The 22433-nt window shown below is 25.8% G+C and overlaps 1 protein-coding gene across 1 annotated transcript in view; it reads left to right on the top strand.

Annotated features, from left to right (window-relative positions):
- Nucleotides 1-22433, top strand: part of LOC111639249 (ubinuclein-1-like) — a 31492-nt gene that overhangs the window by 7179 nt on the left and 1880 nt on the right. Inside the window, exons 3-5 of the mRNA XM_023385071.1 lie at nucleotides 10773-10883; nucleotides 14985-15119; nucleotides 15302-15405. Of these exons, the coding sequence (XP_023240839.1) occupies nucleotides 10773-10883; nucleotides 14985-15119; nucleotides 15302-15405 (350 nt within the window). The remainder of the gene's footprint in view (nucleotides 1-10772; nucleotides 10884-14984; nucleotides 15120-15301; nucleotides 15406-22433) is intronic.

Below are 22433 nucleotides of genomic sequence, written 5' to 3' on the forward strand. Positions count from 1 at the left end.
CCCCCCCGCGTTGGAATTTCGAAAAATCCTTTCTTAGTGTGCGTTTCCATGACGTACCCTAACTGTGTACCAAATTTCACCTCTTTAGGTTAAGCGGTTTGCTCTGGGCGATGATGAATCAGTGAATGAATGAATGAGTCAGTCAGGACAAGCAATTTTATATATTTAGATTGGGGTGTGTGTGTATATATAATATATTATAAATATCCTGAACAACTCATATCATTTTAATGCCACTATTAAGTTTGGATGATTGATATATAGTCTTAAAAAAATGTTTTATCGAGTAATAAACTGATTCCTTAAAAGGTGATTAGCATTATCATATAGATGACATATATTAAAAATGCTGATATTTGGTAATGAGAATTTCCTAATATCCTGTCTAATGAGACTATGGATGTGCTTTCATACTTACAATAAATACAGTGGGTGATCAGTTAACGAACAGTTTGGACTATAAACAAATTAGATAATGAACACTTTAATGAAAGATTTTTATGTTTGGACAACAAACACCTCACAGAACAAACACAAGAAGTGACGTAAAATAATGAATACTGATTGGTCTTCCCTTGTCTTCAGGCAACAATTTGAAACTTTTTGGAGTGCAGGAGACGTTGACATTGACGTTCAACCCAGTATATACTGGTCAGATGGTATTCCTCCGAACTTTGAAACGCTCCCTTGTAATTCCAACCTTTTATTTTTCTGACAGAAGGAATTTTTTTATAGTATTCGAGACTGTTGGATGGGCACTTGTTAAGTTTTGTGTTGGTTTTTATTTTCAAAAGGTGAGAGCATAATAGCAAAGGTAGAGAATGGACAGAAGATGTGTGATGTTGCTGGGCAGTGTGACTTGAACAGGTCTACAATAGGCCATTGTTCAGTCTTATCTTAGAAAGATACAGAATCTTCTTGAGTCTTCTTGATTATAAAGGAGTAACAAAAATCACATCTGAGAAATAAAGAACATTGAAGAGCTCATAATGGAAACTGATCTGATGACAGAAGAATGCCAAGAACTCTTGAATGAAGAACACCAAAAAACTCAGTGAGATATGTTTTCTTCTGAAAAAGAGGATTAATGCCGACATCTGCTATTAAAGATGTTTTGAAGAAGTGGGAGGATGTCAGAACAATGGTCTTAGAATGGCATCTAAACCAGGTTGAGGTTAATAGGCTTAGGGATCTCTACAACAACAATGCTATTAATTACTTCTGAAAAATCCTGAAGAAGAGAGAAAAGCAATTGACATTGGACAGATTCTTTAACGCCCCACAAACAGAAAAAATATGATTGATAAAAATGCAAGATTGTGTATGTATGTATTGTTATTATTACATGTAAAAATAAATATAGTAAGAAAGTATATAATTTTTTTATTTTTGGGGACCTTCAGAATGGATTAATCAAATTCTCATAAAAATTTATGGTAAATTGATAAACAGTTAACGAACAATTTGGATAGCGAACACAGTCTTGGAATGGATTATGTTCATTAACTGATCACCCACTGTACTTTTAACATCATAATTATCAATGCTTCTGCAGTTCTGATTAGCATAACTCTAGATGAGGTCAAAATGATTGAAATTTCATCCCATTGTATCTGAATATTTTATCAAATCTCTCTCTCAGAAGACTCATTTCTGTCTTCTAGGATATTTCTCTTGTGTTTTTGGATTCTTCCTTCAGAGTTCCTCTGTGCATTTCTTATATTTATGCATATCTATTTGTTTTTATGGTTAGTCTTGCTGAATAGTTTAAATTTTTTTAAATAGATAGATATAAAGTTAGAAATATCCAATATCTTGATTTCAAATAGTAGAGCTATTTGAAATCAAGATATTGAATCTAAATGTTATCTAAAGGACATTTAGTGTTTGAAGCAAAGTGCTTTGGATAAGAAGAGATTTCAACAGTAATTGTTTACATTCTGTATGTATTCTTTACTAAAGAATTTTTATTCAGAGTAAATGGATAAGAAACAAGAGTTTTTTAATTTTGTAATTTATTTCTATTGTTTCTAGTATTTTTTTTTTTTATTAAATCTTTTCATCCATAGATCACAAAATCATCTTATATAAATTTCTAGTTCTATCAATACATTACAATAAAATTATATATTTATTAGTGATGTGCTAAACTTGCTTTAAGTTTGTATACAGACTATATGTGTATACATATATTGGTATATTTTTACTTTCTCTGCTGTTATATATTACAGAGGAAAAGTATGACAATTGATCAAAAAATGAATCCCCAGAACTTTTTATGTTTTTGGACTTGGGACTATGAAATATCAAGAAATGCAAAAATATTTGGAGGTTTTTTCTGTATATATGGATGTGTGTGTGTGTTCTATATAAGATTAATATTAGCAAATTTTTCTAAAGAAGAGTTATAAAAAAAAATGAGGAAACCTTACACACACTTTCTCTGAAAAATCTTTTTCTGAATAGAACCATAATAAAAATTTAATTGCAATGATTTTTGATAGTTCAATTTTTGATACAATGATAGATCTCTGACACTTAATAACTCCTGTGCTTTTGTTGAAAATTTCTGAAATTTTGCAGGAAGGTTTGTGTATTAGGAGGATTGATGCTATTAAATTTTGGTAGTTAAAGGTTGACAGGGTGGGGAGATAAAGTTCATGTGTCATATCTTGATTAGGGTCGAGCTTAATAATTTTATTGTTATTAGCATTTACAATTTTTTATAGAACCCATCCCTATCCTAAAAATTAAGTTTTTGACATTTTATAATAAATAAAAATATAAGTTTTTTTTATAATAAAATATCATGGAAACATTGATGGCACCATCTGGAAACAGATGGTGCCATCAATGTTTCCAGGAAAGTTTAGCTACATGTTGTTGCATCTTTATAAAAGATCCATATTTTTAAAATTGATTTTATATTACTTCTTTAATAAACTGTATTTAACATAGTTCATTTGATTATCTTGTTTACTTCATTTGTTCATAAATAAATAACATTCTATAGTCTTCCTATTGAAAAAACATTTTTTTGTATGAATCTGAATATGCAATTGCTTTTGATTTATTTTATATTGAATGATTTTTATAATCTTAAATATCTTGTTTCTCATAGTTGCAATTTCTTTCAAATGTACTGTATAAACTAAAAATTCCTACATTATATTCAATAAGTTCTTTACTGATATTCTTCTATAAACATTGATGTAAGAAAAATAGGATTTAAAAATATGATGATTGTTTTCTGTTTACAGCATTATAATAAGTTTTTAGCTTCATTCTTTTCTTTTTTACTTAGTCCTCTTGATTGTTGATAAAAATATGTTTGAGAAATAAAATGATATTCGAAATGATTATTAATTGATTAAATGATTATTCTAAATGATGAAATTTATATTCCTGAAATTGAAAGTTGTTTGTTCTATTGTATGTGTGTAAAATGGAGTTTTATAATATCAGGTCATTCATATTTGAATTGTAGTTTGTCTAAGACAAGTTTTAAAAAAGAAAGTTATTGACTCCTGTGCAGATTGAAACAGTAATGAAAATTTCAATATTTAAAGAAGTTTTGGAAAAAGAAAATTCTCCTTCAAAATATGTTATAAGTTATTAATACATTTCATTGTGAAGAAGTTTCCAGTTGATTAAATACTTCAACTATCATCATAAAGTGTTAAGTTTTTTAAATCATATATTTTACTTATTTGTTTTCATTGTTTTAAATAAATAAATAAAAGAACAGATGCTCTCATTTTAATAAATAAAATATGCCTCATTATTTTCTCAAATTATTTGTGTGCGCTATTTGAAATACATATTAATTGAAATATCATGGTATGTTATATATATACCAGATATATTCATTACATTAAATTATTTATAATTTACTATTATTTAAATTTATACATCCCATACAGATCACAATTTAAAGATATTTTAAATATCACAATGAAGTTTTTGCAAGTTTTTTTCTTTAAATGAGTTTTTTTTTAATATAAAATGACTAATAATTAAATTTAGCATATGCTTTACATATGCTTTGAAATTAATTTTAGTTTTCAAATGAATGAATTTTTCAGAAACATTGACACTGTTTTATTAGAATTTTTCTGAAATTATACCTAAAACAATTCATTACTTTGACACAGTAATTATTATTAATCTTCAATTTTATCAATTTATGAGAAAAATGATGTGTTTGTTGGTTTTATATTGACCCTTTTAAAAGCTTGCTTAGAAGAAAATTTAATTAAAATTTTTTCTTTATTATAATAAGCAATTATTTTATGATAATACTTGATGAAAGCTCTCCTTGTCTGTAAAATTAAAATCTGCATTTTTGATAATTAATTAATGTGGAGGATTAAATATTTAGTAGGAAGCATTCACAGAACTCTAGAAAATAGAATTAATAAATACAAAGGTAAAGGTTCTAGAAAGTTTTTTAAAAAATGATTGATTGTGTAGTATAAAAAGAAGTTCACATAAACAATATAAAGAAATTTATTACTTACAATGGTAACCCAGCAGTTTCTAATCACTGGTTTCAATGAAGTTTCATGAATGTGTTGTATTCTCATAGTATACCAAAGCTGTTTGACCCACTATTCATGCATTCTCAATAAAATGGTATTAAAAGTTTTTTGAGCACTATTAATATTTTTAGTTTTTTCCAGTTGGAAGCATAGCAATACTGATTAAAACACTACATGAGGTCTTTGTTGTGCTGGCTTTGACTTCAAATAATTATGTATTACTTATAGGTGGTCTTTATTTTTGAGTGTTTTATAAAAATTTAGTATGTTAGAATAAGCATTTTTGTAAATCATTGTAAACAGGATCACAAAATATACTCCTCTATGATAGCTGTGATGTTTATTTTTATGGACAGATTAAAAATTTTATCAAAAATTTACAAAATTGTAAATACTGTATCTCCTTAAAAGCAGTAGAGAAATGGCCAGTTATGAGGATGCTATTAAAATACAATCTCTAGTTCACAGTTGAGCACATCACTCTTTTATGACATGTTAAATACATATGGTTTGCATCTAAAATAACAGAAGAAAGAAATATTTTCAAAAACATGAACAAAATTTGTTTACATTTTGTTTTATTAACAGAATCTGGAAAAGACTGTGCAAATGAAATAGCAATGATTATATGTGCATAGCATGACAAATCATTATATTTTAATTGTTTTTATGAAAAATATCACTGTAAAAGTTGTCAAATTACTTTTAAAATTTTTATTGAAAATATATTTTTGTAAAAAAAGCCATTTAAAAATTTAATCTTTTTCTGTAGGCAGCTAGAATACCTAGCAGATACTGATTGGTAACATTACATTTAATATATTTTTATGTTCATTGAGAAAGTTTTAAATTGTTAAAGACGTTTTTGAATTTTTTGATATATTTTTTTTGTTTTTTGTAGTAATAAATTTTATATTAAATATTTTAAAGGCCTAAAAATTGTATATAAGAATTTAAACATATAAGATTTAAATGAAAAAAATTTTGCCTGTCACAAGTGCCCCTACATTGTGTTTTTAACCAGTATTGCTACACTACCAACTTAAAAAAAAAATAAAAAAATAGAGAGAAAAATGCTTGTTCATAAAGATATTAATAGGGTTCAAATATTTTTAGCACTATATTATTCAGAATGCATGAATGATAGGTAAAGCAGCTTTAGTTGTACTATGAGTGAATACAATGTGCTTACAAAACTTCATTCAAATTGATGATGATTTGAGATTGCCAGTTTCCTCTTGTAAGCATTATTATTGTTACTAAATTTATTGTCTTCCTTACTGTTTCAAAGATTCAAGAAAAATAGTTAAATTAAAATGAAAATTCAAAACACATTTAAATCTTTTATATTCTATATGTTGTTGTTTTCAAAAATCATTGTAATTAAATTTTTATTACAGTTCTATTCAGAAAAAAAATTTCAGAGAAAGTGTGTGTAAGGTTTCATAATTATTTTTATAACTCATCTTTAGAAAAAATTTCTAATATTAATCTTGTATAGAATTTATTTGGCTTCTATTTTAACATGCAAATATATAAAATGTTTTTTTCTTATGATTTCAAATTGCAAGAAGTCTGACATGGATTATTGCAGGGTTATATTTTGAATAACTCATATTAATGAACAATTATTACAGTCAAGCTCTGTCAAACCTAATCTGCTATTTTTAGACTCTTATTAAATTATTAAAATTAAAGTATGAGAATTTAGCCTAAAGTAGGGAAATATGCTGCTATCATATGTAAAGATTAATAATCAGAAAATTTAAAAATATAGATTGATATGGAGTGCATGGATTTTCAACTCAAACTTTTACATACTTGACGAGCATTATTACCTGCTCTTATGCTACCCAGACAACTGTTAATCTTTGTTTTCAGATATACTTCAATTTGGACTTAATATTGCAGTATGGTTTTATACTATATATCTGGAAGTGAAGTTTAGAGATCCAGATAGCATAAATGATAATGGATCTGTCTGGTATGCAGAGTTACAGGTTTGAGTCTTGCTATGGATTGATCTTTTCTTTCAAATTTTCTAAATTTAAGCTAATTCATAGATGATAATTAACTACTAATCATTTCTACAAGATGACGGCACTACTGTTTGTCTTTAGAACAGATTCTTTTAATTAGTTGTAATATAGCCTGAAAATAATTCTGCAGTTTCAGGTTTGTTTGGCTCGAACAGATTTACTAATGTATAAAATAATAATTTTATGTATTAAAGCTTGTTTTTTTAAAGATTAAAATATATAAAAATTTATTAGACAGAGAAGGATGGAAATTAATCTGGATATTTTATGACTATTATTGTATCTGTTTTAAGTAATATTAAATAACAATAGTTAAAATACAATATTCAGTTTAATACTGTATTTATTATTGATTGATTATTCATTTTTTAATATAATTTAAATAAGCAGAGCTTAAAAAGAGGAAAACTAAAATGACAATGAAAGACCTAAATGAAAAGTTTATAGGCTGATAGAAATGTTTGTTTCGGAACTTGAAAATTTCACAACTGAAATTTCAACATATACAACAATGATTCAATTAGTATTGCCAAATGATATGCCAGATTATTGTGCTATGTTAAGGCTAATTTAATAATTAAATATAAAACAATTTGGCTAGAAATAGGTGATTAGACTGCCATCTCATGATAAATGTAATAATTAGAAACAAATGAATTTTTAATTTAATTTTAGAATTTTATTTCTTTTCCTTTTTAATCTCTAATTACTAAATTTATTACAAGATGGCATAACTACTTATGTTTAGACAAATTGCTTTATATTTAATTATTAAATTAGCTTTAATGTAGTCTAATAAATCTGCCAGATTGTTTGTCAATACAGTGAAATATTTTGTAAAAATTGGAAGCTAAGAAACTTATTAATGGAATAGGAACAAAATGATACATAAAATATGAAATTCTAAAGGAACTGATCACATGTATATTATGTAAAACTATAAAAATAATATTCTGCAGGGAAGAAATCATTTGTTAAATGAAATGCTTTATTTATTTAATGGGCTTTATGAAATAAAAGTAAATTATTTTTGTTATTGAAGATTATTTTATGTAAATTATATAAAGTTATAAATTTAGTTGTGTCTGATCTGTAGATTGCCAGTGAATTTTTCTGAAAGAATCAAATTATTTGGCAGTAGTCACTCAAAATATCAAATAGAATAATAATAGTTTTAAATTAATTAAACAATTACAACTACTTAGACCTGAACAAAATTGCATATTATCTTGTAATCAAGATGATTACATGATTTTCATATTTTATCTGATTAAAGATTGTATTGCTTTTTGAATTGAAACATAATGTTTCAAAAGTTTTAAGTGTTTTTACTTTTCAGCTAACATGTTTGTCAAAAATACTGAGAAGTAATGTAATAGTTTATTATTTTTAATCTTTCAAATAAATAAATAACAATATTTTTGATGAGAAAACCAAACTATCACTGTCATTAATCGGACTACTTTTTGCTGCTATTAATAATTAGATATTAAGTAATTTGGTATTAGAGGAAGACATTAGGTGCCATCTCTCATTGAAATTAATAATTATAATAATAATATAATATTTATTAAATAATTTTAAAATAGTCTGGAAGAAAAGAATTGGTTTGGAGTTAGAGTCAAACCTGCAACTCCCGCTTCCTGTGCAGTTTGAATCCAACTCTGGGCTTATTCCTGACTATTCTGAAATTATTTAATAAATACTAAATTATTATAATTATTAATTTCAATAAGAGATGGCACCTAATGTCTTTCTCTAATATCAAATTACTTAATATATAATTATTAATAGTAGCTAAAAACAGCCTGATTAATTATGGTAATCATTTTTTTTAAATAAGATAAAATTACAAAGGCTTTTTAAACAAAATACAGAAATAATTTTGAATTATTTCTTTAAAATGTATACATAAAGTTTGTTCTTTAAATGTTTTACAATAATATTTAAATAATTTAACAGCTTTGTGTTAAGTTAATCTTGTTCTCACAAGAGAGGAAAAAAACCCTATAAAATATTCTGTTTTCTGTTACAGCAAATCTAATCATTCTAACATTTTCTAGGATTCAAAAAGTAAATTCTTAAAGATTGTTAGAAAGATTAAAAAATAATAATAAACTACAATTATTTAAGTGTTCTTCTCTAAATAAAAATGAATGTTTAATTCCAAAAAACATTTAAATGATTAAAAAAAGAGAGTAAGATTGTCGTTTTACTTAAAATAATAATAATAATAGTTTTAAATTAATTAAACAATTACAACTACTTAGACCTGAACAAAATTGCATATTATCTTGTAATCAAGATGATTACATGATTTTCATATTTTATCTGATTAAAGATTGTATTGCTTTTTGAATTGAAACATAATGTTTCAAAAGTTTTAAGTGTTTTTACTTTTCAGCTAACATGTTTGTCAAAAATACTGAGAAGTAATGTAATAGTTTATTATTTTTAATCTTTCAAATAAATAAATAACAATATTTTTTAAATGATAAAAAATCATAAAAATTAAAATTTAAAAATTTAAAAATTGCCAAGAAAATTTTTACTCTAATTTATACTTGGAACACTCTACATGTTCTATTTCTTCAAATTGTTCTTTTTTGCCTGAGGATGATGAATTTTGAAAGTACTTGCGAGACAAGAAAAATTGTGTTAACACTAAACTCAGTGCTAGTTATCAANAATTGTCTGTTTTAATTAAATGTTTTTCTTTTGTTAACGAAAACTTTTATAAAATTTTGTCATTGTTCAATGATTTTTTTTTCTTATTATGAATAAAAATGAACAAAGTCAGAAAGAAATTAAGAATTATTTTAATACTACTATAAATATAATATAAGTTTAAAAAATTAAAATTAATTTAAAATCATAGAACTTTTTAAATTTCTCAATTAATTTAATCAATTTTTTAAAAATAGGATAAATAAGATATATGCCACTAGTTTTAACTAAAAAAAAAGTTCAGTTTTTTTGGTGTTAAATTGTTGCTGAGTTTCGTTTTAAAGAAATAATTCAAATTGAATCTAAAAGTAAAATAAATATGTTGCAGGAGGTACACTTATATCACTCATTACTGCCAACAATAGAATTGTTTGTTTGTTTAGTTAAGTTATGGCAATGCAGTACTTGAGCGATCTGCTAGGGGGAATGCCTTCTGGATGTCTTTTTAAGGGTAACTGGCTGCTATTCAGGTGTTACAGACATGAAGAAAGCCAGGAAAACTTCACATGCCAGCCCATCCTGACGAGGCGTGAACCCACAACCAAACTCCAGTGTTCAGGGAATGGAACTGCTTGACTACTGGTGGCCTGACAATAGAATTTCTTTTTATTTATTATATAAGTCTATTTTTGAATAACTGAAAAAGAAAATTTTGAAATTTCAACATTTATAAGTGATTAAAATTAACAGGTGAAACAGGTTTTGTAGCATAGCTTTGCTGCAAACTAAAAATTTTTTTAACTGTCTTGGTCTCAATATTTTGTTTTCTTGGATGATGCCACTGCTGCAAAACATTACTTGGAATTTAAATAATTCTTTCTGGCTATAATTTTCCAATAAATAGAGTATTGAAAGTATATGCCGATTAATTATATATGAACTTTCGATGCAAACTGGAAGTCAAGTTATTTCAATTTAAAACTTTTCCCCTGAATGCAGTTAATTGATGACAGTCACAACTCCATTGCTAACAGAAAAGTATAATGTATTGTACAGGGACAAGACACTACAGTACTAATTTGAGATGCAAAGCATATATTTTAAATGAAATAAATTAAAAATATGATTAAAAATTGCAGCCAGCATTGTGACAATGTCACAATAAATCATTTGTTTGTAATAATTATTTTTATTTTTGTTAAGTTTAAATTTAACATGGTTTTATTTTACTTAGAATGTTTTTGAGTTCTTTTTTCATTTAAATTTTTGTGTTGTTCCAACCGATGAAGACCTATATAACTAGGTTGAAAACAATTTTGGTCCATTAAAATTTATTGCTGGAGTTATTCAAGGTGTGCTTATTTTGTTCATTTACTTATCCAGTTTTGGAAATTCTTATAAGAAAATCATATTTAATTTTCTTTCAGTGGTTTATTAAATTTAGTAATTGTGAACTAATTTTGTTAAATTTTTATTAATTAATAAATAAAACTTTATAAGTGTGTGTAAATTTTGTATATTATAGGGTCCAAAAATTGGAAAAAAGAAAAAAAAGAAATTTGGAAAATGGGAAGATTATATAGATCGTGGAATGGGATATGATGAAAATGATTCCTTTATAGATAATGATGAGGCTGTGAGTATTTATTTGAATTTTTTAAATTTTATTCAACAAGGTGTATTTGATTTGAAAATTTTCTATATTCCATGATTTAAAATAATTACTTTAATGTAGTTTGATATAATTTATTTGCAAAATATAGAATTTGGAGTATCTTGAATTTTAAATCAAATAAAGAATACAGTCAAACCTCTAAATCTTGAATTTGAAGGGATAAAAAATTGACAATTTGAGTTATAGATAATTTTACATGTGAAGATATATGAAAAATAAAAATTTTATTTAGACACAAATTACAAAGCAGTAGAATGAGAATTGTAGTTCTGTGATATATTTAAATGTATGATATTAATTTGAATTATTATCAGAACAATATATAAGGATGAATTAAATAAATATCATGAATTTAGGTATATTACAAGATTACCTTTCTATGCTATACTGAAATTACTCAAAAATCAATTTTCACATAATACATTATATCAAATTTTGATATTCCCATTAGATCTTTTGGGTTTTTCACTAAACTGGTAACTGTACTCATGAACAATGGGTGCATTGTCTGGTAAAGCAGTTTTAATACAGCTGGATAAGCAAGCCAATGACATGGCCCATTTCATTCAAGACAGACTGTTGGTTGGCTTAGTAGCTGTATTAAAGCTGCTTTACTAGATTATGTGCTGAAAGAATTTATGAAACCTAATAGATTGTTCAATACTTGCTGAATTCAGTTTAAGGAGGGACAACATTGAGATACATGAAATTTTGTTTGATTTCAGGAGTAGAAAAATACATTATATTATATATAGTGTTTTGCCAAAGACTGATAATCGAGTTAAAGAGTAATTCAAGAAAGAGAGGATTTGAGATTAGAGGTTTTACTATATTTTGAAAATTCTTCTCCAATAGTGAATATATAAAAACATTTGCAATTCATATGAAAAAGTCTATTTTTGTTTATTTGAATTAAAACTTAAGATATTTTATACATTGTTTTGTGAAGGATAATTGATTACATTAGTTTAAAATAATATACAGTAGACTCCCATACAACATGGGGGAATACGTTTCACATTATAGGGGACGTACATTATCGGACCAATTTATGCAAGTTCCAACATGTCTCTAAATTTTAACTGTTATTGCAAAGAGTCAAAGATTTCTCAAACATTTTTCCAAAATTATAGAGGAAGGCAATTATATAGCAGAACAAGCCTATAACATTGATGAATTTGCTTTGTGTTGGAGAAGAATGCCTAACAGAACATATATTACGAAAGATGAGACTTCTGCTTCTGGTTTCAAGACATCAAAAGACAGGATAACTTTACTTTTGTGTTCTAATGCAGCTGAAGAACATATAACTAAGTCAATGTTAATTAATCGTACATTAAATCCATGTGTAATGAAAAATGTAGACAAATCAATGCTACGTCTTCACTGGAGAGCTAATAAAAAAGCATGGATTACATGCAAAATGTTTAAAAATTGGTTTTATAACTGTTTTGTACCAGAGATTGAAGATTATTTAGAATGAAAAAATTATTTTTTAAACTGTTGGCTTCACTGTTCATATATAAACAACTGGTAAGTGTATATTTTCCCTTTTCTAAACAAAAAATCTGAAACTATGTGAAAATGTTAAATTTATCTTACGCATTATGTGGGACTGTTTATCATGCTGTATGAGTTCTAGTTGCAAAATTTTTATTGCATTATACGAATCCGTGTTATAAGGGATTGCATTATATGGGATTTTACTGTATACATATATAGCTATGAGCCTTCTCCTTCCCTGTAAATACAAATTGTTCTGCAGTGTGTACCATTGTATTTCCTAGTGTTATCCAACAGTTCCCCTTTGCGGCTCATGTCCTCCTTTTTCCACTTTCAAACATCCAACCATCCCATCCTCCTAACTTTTCCTCAAATCACTCTCCTTCCTTCCTTCACCCATCTTTCTTATCTTTTAAGGCTACACCTTTGAGTACAGCCTTTTCTTTCACATGTATGTATGTATGTATGTATGTATACATATATACTAATGTAAAATTTAGAATATCACATACATTTAAAAAAATGCTTTAAATTATATTTGTATATTTTATTATTATACAGTTGAATCATTTTAATTTAAATACCAGGAGAAATCTGAATAATTTTAAATTATTGATATCAAAAATTCAGATTGTCTTTTTGAAAAATTAAAGTAGATTTTGCTATTTTCTAATATGTGACAGTATTCTGATATTGTATTTTCTGTGTTTTTCTTACGTCTTTAATAACCTCAATTTTATTCACTAAAGATAAATTTGTGTTCAAAAAAGTGCATGTATTTCCAACTATTACATAACCATAACCAAAGAGTCCAAGATGATAAATTGAGGAATAATTGATACAAATTTATTAAAAGATTTGAATGAATGGCATCATTAGGATTCTATTGTTGACATGCCATCAACAAAGTTTCAGAATTTTTATAAGGCAAAATAAGTAGTCATTTATTATTAAATATATTTGTCAAAAGTGAATAAGATTGAAATATGAAGATTTCTGTTGTTTGTATCTTAAGTTAAAAGGATACAAATATTTGGATATATCAGAAAAATAACGTGTTTTCAGTTTTTTAATATAAGAATAATAATTTACTCAGTATCTTCTTTCTTTACTAGTCTTTCCTTTTTGTTGTCAAATTAAATTTCTGACTTTTCATATTTAAATTTTTAAAATTATTATTCATTTCTTAAACTAACTATTTATCATTAGGTTTTTTATAGTGATATAATTTTTTGAAATATTATAATAAAACATTAATTCTGTATATTTTGAGGAAACTGGGAGATAACATTGCTCTAAACATTTTGTTTTGAGTATAATTATTTCAAGACTTTTGGATTGATAATCAATGCAGAAATTTTATACATTACATTTTTGAAATTTTCAATATTGAGATGATATGTAACTTTATTTAATAATCATATCAATACTAATTTGTTGGAAATTAGAGAAGCATATCAAAGAAAATTAGAATAAAATATAATTTAAGTTACATATATTAGATGTTTTATATAGAAAGTTTACAACAGAATATTAAATATTAGTTTTATTTGAAGAAATATAAAAATATCACCATATTTAGTCTGTATAAAAGTTTAGATAATCTAAAAATTTATTATTAATTAAAAATATTTTTCATTTCTTAAAATATTATATGTTGCTATTACACAAATTATACATTGTAAATACTGTCACAAATAATAATCTCACCCTTACAATTCTGTCATCTAAAACTTATGATCTAATATATTTCTGTATACAAAATATTATTGTTAATTCTTGAATGTTAAGATTAAATTAGTAAAATTTATTAAATTCCTGTGAAATCTGATAGCATGTATATTGACTTTTTTTTTCTAAGTCTAATTGTTTTTATTAATTTTGTCTGTTGCTATAGCAATGCCCTGCTTTGGCTTATGTCAGATAATTTTAGCATAATTAGTAAATTTACTCACATATAGTAATCAACTTTTACTTAAAAGTCACTGATAAAACAATAATAAACTACAGGAAAATAAATTTATTTTTTGTTTTTATTTACATTTGAATAAATTGTTTTATTATAATTATCTTATTATAGTAAAATAATAATATTTTTATTTTATGAATCAAAGCTTTTTATAATTATTTTCTACAGCAAAACACTTCAAACTTTATTTTAATAGATGAATAGAACTGTCTGTTATTAATTAAAGTTGATGCAACTAATTTATAATCAAAATAAATTTTCAACACAATTTTAGTAATTAATTTTTTAAAAAATTCTTAAAATGAATATATTGAGAAACTTGATTTATTTTTGTATCATATAAGTTATTATATATCATATTTTTGTATCATATAATGATATTTAATAAGAAAATAGGTAAATCTATCAAAATTTTTATCTTTATACAAGTGCTGATAATACTGTCAGTCTGTTGATGTATTTAAAACAAAAACCGTGATTGATTGAAAGTCACTGGAAAGTGAGATTCTGAATATAATTATTAATTTTCAAAAATTTCCCTGAAAAAAATTCTAAGAACTCATTAAATTTTCAAAAATTTTATAAAATAGTATGATGAACTTGTCCCATCTACGTTAACGACCCAATATGGTGGATTTTACATCAATTCGGGTGGCCTGGAATTCAGAGCTGTGTCGGATTCGGATTCTGAAGAGTTTACAGACGAACAGAAACCAAGGAAAAAGGTATATTTTATTTTATATTTCAACAAATTATATCTTAACAGATCCATTTTTGATTTTTTATGTTTGTAATATTGTTAGATGTCGATTGAAATTTAGAAATAAAGAATATTATTTAAGAAATATTTAATATGATCTATATATATTTAATGTTTCTGTATTAAAGTTTTTGTAATTATTAATAGAAGAGAAGATTGATGGATAAAGACACCCGACGAAGGAGAAGATTAAAAGAAGGTGAACATGTTCCAAAGAAAAGAGGAAGAAGACCTCTAGATAAGTCATTTAGGTATATTTTTATTTTATTTTTAATTCATATTAGAATATTTGAATTTATCTAATTTAATATATGAAAATACTTCAATTTGATTGTTGGTCTTTTGTAAAACTTACATGTTACAACTGTAACAACAAAATCTTGTGAAAAACAGATGTATAAAAACTGGAACAGAGTTCAACATTAATAAAAATTACCTTCAACACTTCTCCAGCACAGTTTTAATTACTGGATTATTTTGGCTTTCTTTATAAGCTTGTATCAGGTCTACATATTAACTGAAATTTCTAACATTCTAAATTGGAATGTTAAAATGTTTCATGATGGTTTTTTAAATTTAAAAGCTAGAATGTTTCAGGCTTTACATATATACATAAAATCAAAGTTTGAGAATTATATAGAAATTAAATATAATACAAATTTTATAAATCATAATAATTTCAATAAGAATCTATAGTATATTTCTACCCTGTTTATTTCTCCTCTGCTGGTTATAGATTTTTATTGAAATTGTAATGATGTTTTATAAAATTTGTATTATATTTAATTTTTATATAATTCTCAAACTTTGATTTTATGTATATGTGTAAAGCCTTAAACATTCTATCTTTTAAATTTCTAAAAACATCATGAAATATTTTAACATTTCAATTTAGAATGTTAGAAATTTTAGTTCATAAGCTTGCATCAGGTCTACATATTAAGCGAGCTAACAACATCCAGTAATTAAAACTGTACTGGAGAAATGTTGATTCTTATTGTGTTAAAAACCTTGTAAGATTCAGAAAAATATTAAAGGAAATCTTGGGAAAAGTTTTCTAAATCTACTGTAGATTTTTTTATAAAATAATTTTTTAGATTTTTCAGCTCAGTTAGATTTGATTTATTTTAAAAATACTTTATTTCAAGTGCCATAGAAAATATGTCTTTCAATACAACTTCACTAAGTTAAGAAATTATGTAAGGTTTTTAAAAACAGAATTTTATTCTTTAGTACATTAAGTGTGGATTAGAATTCTTTTGACCACTTATTTTATTCTATTGCTATTTGTGTTTTTGGAGATCTTATAGTTGTTTTTTAAGCTCCAAGCAGTTTCATATTTTACAGCCCATCATCAGAGTATAAAATTCAGAAGAAACTGTAAACACCATTATATAAATCTTTATTGAATGTTTTTCTTTAACCCAACAAACATTTTCATTAAATGTATTAATCTCAAGTAGACCTGTGCTTGGATATATTTATTACATTTTTTCTTAAAATAAATTTAAAATGCTTGTGAAATTCCTGAATTATTCTTGCTTTTCCTCAATTTATTTTTCTTGTATATTTAAAACTCTCACTAAAAAATGCCTAATTTATAATTTATTATTTATTTTTTATTATTAGCTATATTATTATACCTATATTTCTCCATTCCTTAATTTTTCTAAAATATTTTCTCTATCTCATGTTAATCTGTTTTTAGTGCTTGCTTTACTATTGCAGTAGCTTTTCCTTTCCTTTAATCTTTTTGTTTATTTAACTTAATTCTATATTTTTCTTTGTTACTCCTAAATTGCATTGTTTCTCCAGTTATTCATTAGTACAATATGAACACTAGTTCTGTCTCTTAATGTCTTATCCTTCTTTTTTTCCACATTGTCAAATGCTATACAATTCTTCTTTAAAACAGCAGGAAGTAATAAAATTTGAAGTTTGTTTTTTTTCTTCTAATTTATATTTTAAATTGAACTCTTTACAGATAATAAACGTTAAACTATTATTAATATAGTAATCAAAGTTTGTTTGTTTGTGGCTTCCTTTGGGTCTTTCTCTTCACAGATAGTGCTACTTTATAACATATTATTATTAGTTATTTTTTATTGTTGTTAATAAGAACAATAAAAAATAATTTTTTTATTTAGAAGCATGATATATTAAATTAGTTATTGATTTCCTATAACTCCTGTTCTTTTTAGTGAAGCCAGGATAAATTTGATTATATTGTTTTTATATTCCAATGGAAAGTGTAGACTACTTAATTTGTGGAAATATTAGCTATATATACATATATATAAAAGTTTTATCAACTTCAGTTTGATGACATTGCTTACATTGCAGTATTATCAGTAGCATCATTTACCTTAAGTTGCATTTTAAAATATTTTGGCAAATGGCATAATTTTAAGTTTTGAATTTTTAATTTAATAAAATATGGCTACTTTTTTAAAATTTAACAGTATTATATTGATACTACAATATACTTTTTAAAAAATGTTTGATAGTGACCATGTGACATTCTATTATCCAATTAGATCTAACAAACCTGTTATTTAAAATGTATTAACACAAATCAGTTATGTTTTTTAATCAGTTAAATTTTTAAATTTTAATTTTAAAATTTTTAAAATTAAAATTTAAAAATTTAAAAATTGCCAAGAAAATTTTTACTCTAATTTATACTTGGAACACTACATGTTCTATTTCTTCAAATTGTTCTTTTTTGCCTGAGGATGATGAATTTTGAAAGTACTTGCGAGACAAGAAAAATTGTGTTAACACTAAACTCAGTGCTAGTTATCAAGAGACTATACAATTTTGGCATGAGTTTTTATTTATCTATTTCTATAATAATTAAAACTCTGGATTTTACATGGAAACTGAAACTAAAATTACAAATAAAATTAATTAAAATCAAATCAATTGAAACATAATATTTCAGAAAGTGTGGATAAAGTACTTGTTGTCTGTGTTGGTTGATTTGGTTTTATTTCATACAGGCAGAGTGAAATCTCTAATTATAACACTTTTTTGTAAAGTGATGGTTTTGATATATATAAGATGGATATAGATGTAGATAATATTATATTACATTTGTAAGCATTTTTTATGGATAAAATACAGCTAAAAAGTGTGATATATGAGTACAGCTAAAAAGGTAAAGAAAGGGGTTCGTGTTGGGGTTGGGAATGTGGGAATGGATTAATCCATTTTACATTATTTCTTATGAGAAAATTTGTTTGAAACCATTTTGTTCTTATGAACAAATTGATTTCTGAACAACTTTTAGAAATGAATTAAGTTCATAAACCGAGGTTTGACTGTATTTATAATTAAACACTTTTTAACATTTTTTCTGTTAAAATGCCTTACTTATGTGTTTTTCAATAATGAATAACATTTTATCTTGATGTTTTTGAATATACAGAGTAAAATTTTATTATTCAGAATCAAGTATACTATTTTAGAAAAATACATGCAAGTGTATTCACTGAGTCTTTGTTGCTAGAATTTTTGCAAGTTGAGCATGCTTTTTTCACTTTTTTCTTTATAGCTAATAAGCAAACAATAGTAAGTAGCATTTAATGGTTTTTTTTTTGTTCATAATGTCAGTAGTTGGAGAAACACAGTTTTGGAGAAGCAGAGTCATATTCAGTGGCACTAGAAGTGGGTTGTCTAGTGTTTTTATAAATGGCATATGATTAATTTTCATATAACAGTTTCATATAAAACAGGACCCTTTTGTATATTTATGTATAAGATAATATTGAAGCCTTATGATTGGTTATATTACTAAATAGAAATTTATATTAAGAAGGGAATTGTTACAGCTTAATAATCAAATTTAAATAAATGCAAATCACAATACTTTGATTTTTAATTTTTTTTGTTAATTGTAAAACAGAATAAAAGATTTTTTAAAAAATACAGTTTTGAATTGACACATTATATTTAAACAGAAAACCGTAATTTAATTTTTTTAAAATTTGTTTATTTCTTCTAATTGTAAACTACAAGGTGCAATCAAACAGAAACTGGATTTGGCCTGTAAAGATTTTAATACAGTAGAGCGTTGTTTATCCGAATCAATTGGGGACTGGGGTTGTTCGGATAACTTATTTTTTGGATAACCGATTATGTACGAAAAAATATATTAACCTATCCCGTGTTGAAAATTTTCTCCATTGCATGTCGCTTCGCATTGAATTTTCATCGATGTTAAGCCTAACATAAACTTTTTAAAATAATAATCATGGCTATTGTATCGTTAAAAACTATTTCTTTATTTTTTACAAACAAAATAAATATATTAAAAAATATAAAAACCAAAAAAATATACTAAAGTTGATTTAGTATCAAAAACGTTCGATCAGCATTACACACAGTCCTCAGAAAAACACCACACAAAAGTGCCAGTGCTGCCAGCTAAAGCACACACATCAACAAAAAAAATATTGGAGTAGCCCAAGATATAGCCAAAGATTGCAGCACCACAGCACTAGTGAAAATTTAAATTTGCCGACTGGAATGCTTTCAGTTAACTGACATTTCAGGTAACTGACTTTTGGATTAACAACGCTCTACTGCATTTAACTCATTTAAATCTGGCCACCATTCTCTCCAAAATAGTTCTCCTACATTTATATAGCAATTTCTCCTCTTCAGCCGAGCCTGAAATGCTACCTGAAAGTTTGTTTCAGATTTTGAAATACCTGTTTTGATTTGAACTAGATTTCCTTGACTATATCAAAATGNTTTTTAAATTTCTATATAATTTTACACAATTTATTACTGTGTATGTAAGAAAAATAATTTTATACTGTACACAACTAGTTTTATTTATTTACATCATAAAATTTTTTTCACAAATTTTATTTATGTAAGATACAATAGTAGAGAAATCACTATAAAAATAACTACATATATTTTATGATGAAGAATAATGATTATTAAAATATTAAATTTACTTTTAGCCACTTATGTTTTGAAATAGTTTCAAAATAAATTTTTCTTTTTTCTTCCTTAAAAAATGAACTTGAAATAACTTGTAAGACATTAGAATTTTTATTTTCTTTTTACAAATTTTTATAATTTTATATAATTGATTGGGTAATGTTGAAGTTTTTCCTCTCAAAAATTTGACTGCATTAAGTGCACCATTTTTTATGTTTATATAATGCCTTTCCTTTAACTTTTATTTATTTATTTAATGAAAGTTTGCACTTTTTATTATTTAGCATAAATTTTCTTTTATTACAAACTTACCATACAGAACTTTTTAGCTAAATGGCAAAAAGTAGACTTTATTTGTTACAGAACTTTGTTTAGTTCTTCTAAAACAAATAGTCTATTTTTTTACCATTTGCCTGAAAAGTTTCTGTATGATAAGTTTGTAATAAAAGAAAATTATGCTAAATGAAAACAATAGAACAAGAAGGTATAGAAACAAAGTTCAAACAGTTATTAGCAGGTTAACATTATTAATTTTGAAAAAACGAAAAATATTTTGTATTTTGAGATGAAAACCTTAGAGAAGTTATGAGACTTTATTCCAAAATTAGTGATCTGCCACCAATGTCAGTGTTTAGTTCATTCATTGTTAAAATATTAATGCATATTTATATACACATTTTTCATTAAATTTAGATAAATAATTTCAATTTATAGGTTCTTGAAATTTAAGAAAACTGTAGTGTTCTATTCTGTAATACTGTCATAATTTTTTATTTTTGTAATTCCAAAATGTAACGTTCAAAAAGTTTAAAAAAAGATTGCAGTTATCGATCATTATGTAAAATAAATCTAGTCTATATTTCTGATTTTTTTTTTAATGCTACAAAGATCATTGTGATGTGATTATTACAAAAATTGCATTACTATTACATAATATTAATACATAATCAAATATAAATCAATTATCCTTTAAGGCAGTGGTCCCCAACTCCTGGGCCACGGACTGGTACCGGTCCGTTGATCAAATGGTACTGGGTCGCCCAAGGAACATTAAATTATTTCCATTTTATTTACTATGGTTTATTTGTCTTGGGTTTGTGCGACTTTTAGTAGACAATGGAACATAAACTGAAATAACGGAATAAACTGGACATAAGAAACACACTTCGGGTGTCATTGTCTCCTATTACCCCCAGATGGAGCTGTCTCGTTGCAAAGAAAGAAGCCCAGAGTTCTCATTGATTTAGCATTCTAGTGAGTTAAAATGTTAAATCACATTATATTCATTTTTTGGTGTAACTGTATTTTATTTTGAAGGCATGTTTAAATACATTTANCAAAAACGTTCGATCAGCATTACACACAGTCCTCAGAAAAACACCACACAAAAGTGCCAGTGCTGCCAGCTAAAGCACACACATCAACAAAAAAAATATTGGAGTAGCCCAAGATATAGCCAAAGATTGCAGCACCACAGCACTAGTGAAAATTTAAATTTGCCGACTGGAATGCTTTCAGTTAACTGACATTTCAGGTAACTGACTTTTGGATTAACAACGCTCTACTGCATTTAACTCATTTAAATCTGGCCACCATTCTCTCCAAAATAGTTCTCCTACATTTATATAGCAATTTCTCCTCTTCAGCCGAGCCTGAAATGCTACCTGAAAGTTTGTTTCAGATTTTGAAATACCTGTTTTGATTTGAACTAGATTTCCTTGACTATATCAAAATGTTGTTTGAGCTTTAATTTAATTCTGGAGAATAAAAAAAGTGACAAGAAGCTAAATTTGTCAGGTAAGGTAAATGGGAAAGGACTGTCATATTTTCTGCCAAAAAGAAGCATGTTTGAAGACTGTGTGTGCAGCAGGAGTATTGATGTGATGGATTCAGGCTTGAGGACAGTGTTGCAAAAGACCAGAACTGCAGTTCTGGTCTTTTGCAACACTGTCCTCACAAAATAATCTCAAATATGCAGTAAATGTCTGAATTCACTATCTGACTGGAAGGAACAAATTCTTGGCATAAAGTCTCTATTATGATTGAAAAAATTACCAACAAATTCTTTGTCACATTCTTGATTTGACTTATCTATCTCCTTGGGTCTCTTTCACTGAGATGACTTGGCTGCTTGGTCTCCAGATTATAGCCATAAACATGACTCTCATCCCCTGTAGTGACTCTTGAAACAAAGGTAGGATTATCAGTTATTTATGAAGATATTTGCAGATGTTAATGCAATGATTTTTCTGGTCTTAAGTTAACAAATGGGAATGAATTTGGCAACAACATAATGCATACCCAAATTGTCTGAACAGCACCA

Source organism: Centruroides sculpturatus, unplaced genomic scaffold (genome assembly GCF_000671375.1).
Source record: "Centruroides sculpturatus isolate CEXI.00-Female unplaced genomic scaffold, Cexi_2.0 scaffold1236, whole genome shotgun sequence".
In the NCBI taxonomy this organism is placed as follows: domain Eukaryota; kingdom Metazoa; phylum Arthropoda; class Arachnida; order Scorpiones; family Buthidae; genus Centruroides; species Centruroides sculpturatus.